Below are 6,000 nucleotides of genomic sequence, written 5' to 3' on the forward strand. Positions count from 1 at the left end.
AATGCCGGTGCGATACATGGTAACAACCTGTCTTGTAGATACACATTTTTGGACGTTATCATGTAAGCCAAAAAGCGGAGGCGCGCGATCCTCGTCTCATCAAATATGTGGTGTTTACTTTGATCCGTGATTCTGGTGCTGTTCGGGACATTGCCGCATGACTTCTTCATGGGCTAGTTGATGGCGGCAATATAGAGGACTTTGTCTATGGTGGTGCCTTTTGAATACCATGTCTCGGGTTCCGAGGTGAAAACCCTAGGTCTCACCTTCTCTGGGTGTACCTGGCCATTGCGGTTTATACTTCCTTGTTGAAGGCATTGTCTGGAGCTCACTCGGTCCTTCTCTTCTGGGTGAAAAAAAAATCCACGATCTGACCTATATGGTTTGATCCGGCAACGTCCATTTTCATGCATCGTTTCCTTGTTTAAGGTGTAGTTGTTGTGGGAACCATCTCGTCGTCCGGGTATTGTCAATGACAATGGTAGTAGTTGAGGTTTACTGCAGTGGGTCGTTCACCTCGCCTTAATCTCTATGCGTCTTTTTCTTTTTTCTTTTGGGCAATATGCATTCTAGTTGTGCAGAAGCCGGGTATGTACTGTGTTTCTATCAACTTGATGCGCCATTATGAGGCAATAAAGAATACCCTTTAAAGCTAGCTCCATAGTTACATACCATTAACTGTCGCTTGTTTCCCAATGTGATCACCGTAGGGACGATTGCTCAATCTTGCTCGGGCGACGCATCATGAACTGAACTCTTCTCAAGGCTCTGTGGCATTTTTCAGGCTCTCCAACGTACATACGAAGCTACACAGTGGTTCTAACCCACTGCCAGCAGTTCCAGGCATTTGATAGTTGAGCCCAAGAATGTCCCAGCTCCGTGTGGTGCTCGCCCTGTGCCTTTTGCTCCGCTGGACACTGGTGACCTCAGTAAACTCTGCACATGCATGATCACCAATGGCATCAGAAATGGTCGTGCAAAGCAAAACCGAGAGATGATCCTCCATGTACTCTGCATGACAACATGCACGGCCAAAGCAACAGTAGCAGCACTGAAGCTGCATGGTGATGAGGGCACGAGGGGGAAGAAGAGAGGAACTCCATTGCCATTGCTTGTTTGAACGTGAGATGTAATGTGTAATGTGATGGTGGTAGCGGAGCATGAACCCTATATATTTAAGAGATTCAACCCCACTAACTTCTTTATCCAACATGCAAGCATATGCCACATCATCATACAATTATGGATGAGATAAGGTCCACCTCAACATGCAACCATACATGGGAAAAGACCCACCACCACATGCAACCATGCACGGGAAAATATTTTTATTTTATTATTCTAATTATATTCAATATATATTTTACAACTACACATAATCAAATACAATAAATTATGTGTATTTTTAATTTTGGTTCATGTGTTATTTATCTAAATATTTATATTCCACCCAATAAAATCTCATTAAAATATATTGCAACCGATTCCGCAGCAACGCGTGAGATGTCATCTAATTTATAACAAATGCATGCCGCGTCTGCCCCACCCCCCACAGGGCCACTCCTGATCACTCCAGTGCCAGTTTTATAAGGCAGGGATAATTAAGCATGCATTAGGTCGGTCTTCCATTAAATAAACAGCGTATGTGGAGGTTAACACTAAACTAAGAAACAGGCGGCTATGAGCAACAACGAGGAAATGCAATCATTTGGACGTGACTAGATCATACGTACATAACTCTCCCACCGCGATTGGTGTGTATGCTTTACAGATGCATGCCGCGTCTCCCCCGCAAAAAAAAAAAAAAACTCTCCCACCGCGATTGGTGTGTATGCTTTACAGTTTTCGTCTTTCCTTACTTTTATGTGTGTATGCTTTACAATTTTCGTCGGTTTTCAAACGTATTTTCTAGTTTTTTTCTTTTAAATGTGTTTTTGAATGTTTTCATTGGTTCCTTGGTTCTCAACACTCTATCCGGTGAAAAAGATCTCGTGTCTAGTATTAATCAAACCAGATACCCGTGAAAATTAAGGATAATTAAAGAGTCAAATGTTACAATCTTCTGACTAGTAATCATATGCATGGTTAATTTGTTCTTGTCAACACTCTATCCGGTTCACATTTTAGGCTAGTCATAGTGGGGAGTAACTTACACTAGTGTCATGCATATGATACTAGTCTATATTACTACTTTCATAGTTGGGAGTAACATAGACATAGCGTGATAGGCGGTTGTATTTATTAGCTTGTACACTAATTTTATCTTAGGAAGTGCTATGTGATGGTAATGTATTATCTTACTTAAAACATCTCTCTTCTCATTAACTACATACCACATAAGTAATGCCTTCCGACAAGATAAATTTCTTTCTAGGCTAAGTGAGTATCAAAAGTGGCCCCGGGACAGCCATTATAAAGAATTTATATCCATTTACTGTTCTTATTCACTGTTGTACAAATCAAGAGCATAATTTCATGTACTTATGTTGCACCTCGAGTGATTTATGCAACATCCGCATAAAAGTCCTGAATTGTAATTCGGGCAGCAACAGGAATCCTCACAGCCTTCTGTTCCTTATGCCACGTAATGCTGCCGAAGGTGTAGTCCCCTTGCAGCTTCCACATAGGCGACAACTTCACCTTAAACGTATGAACTTTGTTCATGGCGTCGAACAAGAGCACTGGCGGCTCAACCTCCATCCTGACTCCAGCCGGGCTCTGCACTTCTGCGTGGTACACGGAGTTGACCTCACCGACGTTTGTCACTGTCCTCCACACGGTGATTGGATGCCTCAGCTCAGGGATCGCGATAGAGGGCAGGTTCAGGTGATATGCTGGTAATGCTGTCGCGTCGCAACTCACGTTCGCCCTCCTGATGATGGTGCACCCAAAGAATTTCTTGTAGTCACGGGGATCGATGTCATAAACCAGACCGGGATCGGTCGCGCCACCAGGATTGATGTTCCCGCCACCGTAGTCGAATGGGTCAGCGATTTTTCGAGGCAGCCCTTCTGCCAGTATCGGCATGCCACGCTCGTCGGTTACATGGGCTTCATCACAAGGCAGAAACAACAAAACAAAGGTAAAAAAAAGTCACAAACTGGTGAACTAGGAATTGGATGATCTCAAGGCAATGGCTAGCTGCAGTCCTCTTACCGGAGGTTATGATGGCCGATTTAATCGCCGCAGGAGACCAATCTGGGTGCTGAGCTTTCAACAGTGCGGCGATGCCAGCTACGTGTGGGGTTGCCATTGACGTTCCAGACATAAATACATAGGAATTTCGCACTGCTGCCAAGATGTTGGCTCCCGGTGCAGCTATGTCAGGCTATTGAAGAAGGAAGAAAGTGTGAGAGAAAAGCTGATACAAGGATGTGCTGATGATAGGCTTGGTAATGGCTCGCTAGTCCACTGTTGCTACGTTTGTATTGTATGTACCTTGATAATTTCGGGGTAATCAGGTGATGGACCTCTAGAGGAGAACGAGGCCACTTTTGGTGCCGATATCTCTTTCCCGATAACGGTGCGTGCCAGTTCGATCTTTGCCATGGGAGAGCTGCTTAGTTACAAATGAAAATGTCTATTAATCAGAAGGGATAGACTCAATGCAGCTGCAACAAATTAAATGTAATGAAATTGGGTAGTGCGCCTATGATCGTACCTTGTGCCAAGGATGTATTTTTTGATCTTCTTGCCAGTGTCAAGGTCCACGATGACGCAGGCTATGCCTTGGCAAACACCTAAAAGGTCTGTTGTATATTGAGCGAAAATAAGTCCGGATCCCCCGCCATTCCGGACATATTGTAACGCGTTGTTGAAAGTGATCCCTGGGGCGATCGCCAATGGATCTTCTGGCAAGGGAGAACAGAGCAGGATTTTCCCTTTCACGTCCATGGCAGTGGCATTAAGAGATGCTATGGTACATCTACATACAGAAAGAAAAATGAAGTCTGCGTCAGAATTGACCTATAGATATTAAAAAACTAACATGTAACTTGATTTACTTACTCGTCTGACACAAGGCCTGTGAAACGGCTGCTCCCGGCCGATGAGTTCACCACGTGGTAGTTGAGGGACTGACCCTACAAAAAGAAATAGCCAGGCAGAGTTTGTTCACGAATAGGAATATAAACACACCGGAACATTTGAGCTTGTGATTTTCCGGAGCTTTTCTCAGTCACACACGTATGCTTACCAGTATATGCTGGTTGTTTCCTAGTGTGATCGCCGTCGGAAATGACCGATCAACCTTGCTCGCTGCCACGGTGATGACCCACGGTGAAGTGTTCTCAAGGGTTTGAGGCCTAGGTCCGTCGTTCCCACCCGCGTACACCACGGTGATCCCCTTCTGAACCGCATGCAGGGCACCGAACGAGTTCTCGTCCGGGAATCCGACAGACAATGATAGCACGTCCACACCATCATGGATTGCATCATCGATGGCAGCAAGAAATGCTGACGTATAGCCAACGCCTTTGGCGCCCCATAAGGTCTTGTAGACCGCTATGCGAGCGTGTGGTGCGCCTCCCCGTGCAACCCCCTTGGCGAGGCCGTTGAAGCTGGCCGCCTGCACGGCCGAGCCCGCCGCAGTGGATGCACAATGCGTGCCGTGGCCGCCATAGTCACGAGGTGAGAGCGAGTCCGTCTTGAGGACCTCGTCAGGAAGTCCTGCGCTGTAGAACCGTGCGCCGATGATCTTGCGGCTGCAGTTGTTCTTGTCCCAGTCTGGCCCTAGTTGGCACATCCCTTTCCACCTTGACGGTATCGGTGGGTATCCTTGGTCGCTAAAGCTTCGTGACTCCGGCCAGATCCCTGATTAGTCGGTTTTTGTAAGAAAGACATGGTGCCAAATTAAAAAGAGGGTGTATTGGCAAAAAATAAAATGGGAGTGATTGGCTCGGTCTAACATGAAATTAATAATACTAACCACTGTCAATCACTCCGATAATGACATCCTCTCCGTAGTTGGTTCCGTGGGGAAGCCCACTGCCAGACATCTGGTAGTTGAGCCCAAGAAAGTCCCAGCTCCGCGTGGTGCTCGCCTTGTGCCTTCTATTTGGTTCAACACTGATGACCTCCGGAAACTCTGCATGAATCACACATGCGTCACATAAGAAATTGTCATGCAAGCAGGACTGATCGAGCTTGACATACGATGAGTCCCAACCTGTAAGTTGCTTTGCTTGTTCCGGTGTAAGCATGGCGGCGAAGCCTGAGAAGCCGTGCTTGTAGTTGTACACCACGGAGGCCATAGATTCTTCCTTGCTTCCGAGAAGCGTGGTGAGCATGTCATGGTGCGAAGCCACGACATGGTCGGGGTGCCCATGCTTTACTTCGCCGAGGTAAACTATGTAGACCTAAACATATATAGATGCATGAGTGCATGCAAAGGTGGGTTAGCTAAAGCCTGGAGCGCCACCGTTAACTAAATCAACTCCCGAAACTTGCTTGCTTGATTAATTACCTTGCGCGATGATCCTCCGTGCACTCTGCATAGCATCATGCAAAGGCAAAGCAGCACCCATGCTACACGGTGATGAGCGCGCGAGGAGGAAGAAGATAGGAATCCCTTTTCCATTGCTCTCTTGGTTCTGAGATGTAATGTGTAATGTGATGGGTCTCGTCTGTGGTACTGCAGTATGAATTTATAGTGGTTTTATGCCGCGCGTTAGAACTGGTCCTCTGTTCCAACCCTCACCCCTGCTTCTCCCTTTTGTAAAGCAAACGAGCCTTCTCAACATCTTCCATTGAAGAATTAGACCGCCACCTAGTCTTTTACAGGAGCTTTCTGAAACCAAAGCCAAAGCACCCCTGACCTACCATTGACCGAGATGCGTAGCCATGTCAATAACACACAGGCAAGGTAAGCATTGATTGAGTCATCTCTTTTACTAATTGGCATGTGGTGGTTAACACTAAACTAAGAAGGACGCGGTGATGGGTAACATTGAGAAAATGCAATCCCTTGGACGCGGTCGACTCTCTTTCACAAACCGATTA

At 46.2% G+C, this 6,000-nt stretch overlaps 1 protein-coding gene across 1 annotated transcript; it reads right to left on the bottom strand.

The window, feature by feature from the left end:
- Positions 1-2,406: 2,406 nt before the first annotated feature.
- Positions 2,407-5,582, bottom strand: LOC119280377 (subtilisin-like protease SBT3.9). Its single transcript, XM_037561243.1, has 9 exons — positions 5,465-5,582; positions 5,168-5,357; positions 4,928-5,086; positions 4,196-4,812; positions 4,009-4,082; positions 3,662-3,925; positions 3,439-3,556; positions 3,157-3,328; positions 2,407-3,050 (listed from the first exon to the last, which is right to left on the bottom strand). Exons 1-9 carry the CDS (start codon positions 5,576-5,578, stop codon positions 2,503-2,505), a joined length of 2,256 nt encoding a protein of 751 aa, XP_037417140.1. The 5' UTR covers positions 5,579-5,582; the 3' UTR covers positions 2,407-2,502.
- Positions 5,583-6,000: the final 418 nt, after the last annotated feature.

The sequence above is a fragment of the Triticum dicoccoides genome, chromosome 3B (genome assembly GCF_002162155.2).
Source record: "Triticum dicoccoides isolate Atlit2015 ecotype Zavitan chromosome 3B, WEW_v2.0, whole genome shotgun sequence".
Taxonomy (NCBI): Eukaryota; Viridiplantae; Streptophyta; class Magnoliopsida; order Poales; family Poaceae; genus Triticum; species Triticum dicoccoides.

Bases quoted from the DNA above. Each gene is read 5' to 3' on its own strand.
- LOC119280377 (XM_037561243.1), bottom strand. From the start codon at position 5,578: ATGGAAAAGGGATTCCTATCTTCTTCCTCCTCGCGCGCTCATCACCGT. The intron at 5,087-5,167 runs GTTGGGACTCAT...TGATTCATGCAG, and splicing joins ACAAGCAAAGCAACTTACAG to AGTTTCCGGAGGTCATCAGT. The intron at 3,329-3,438 runs GTACATACAATA...CTTCTTCAATAG, and splicing joins ATTACCCCGAAATTATCAAG to CCTGACATAGCTGCACCGGG.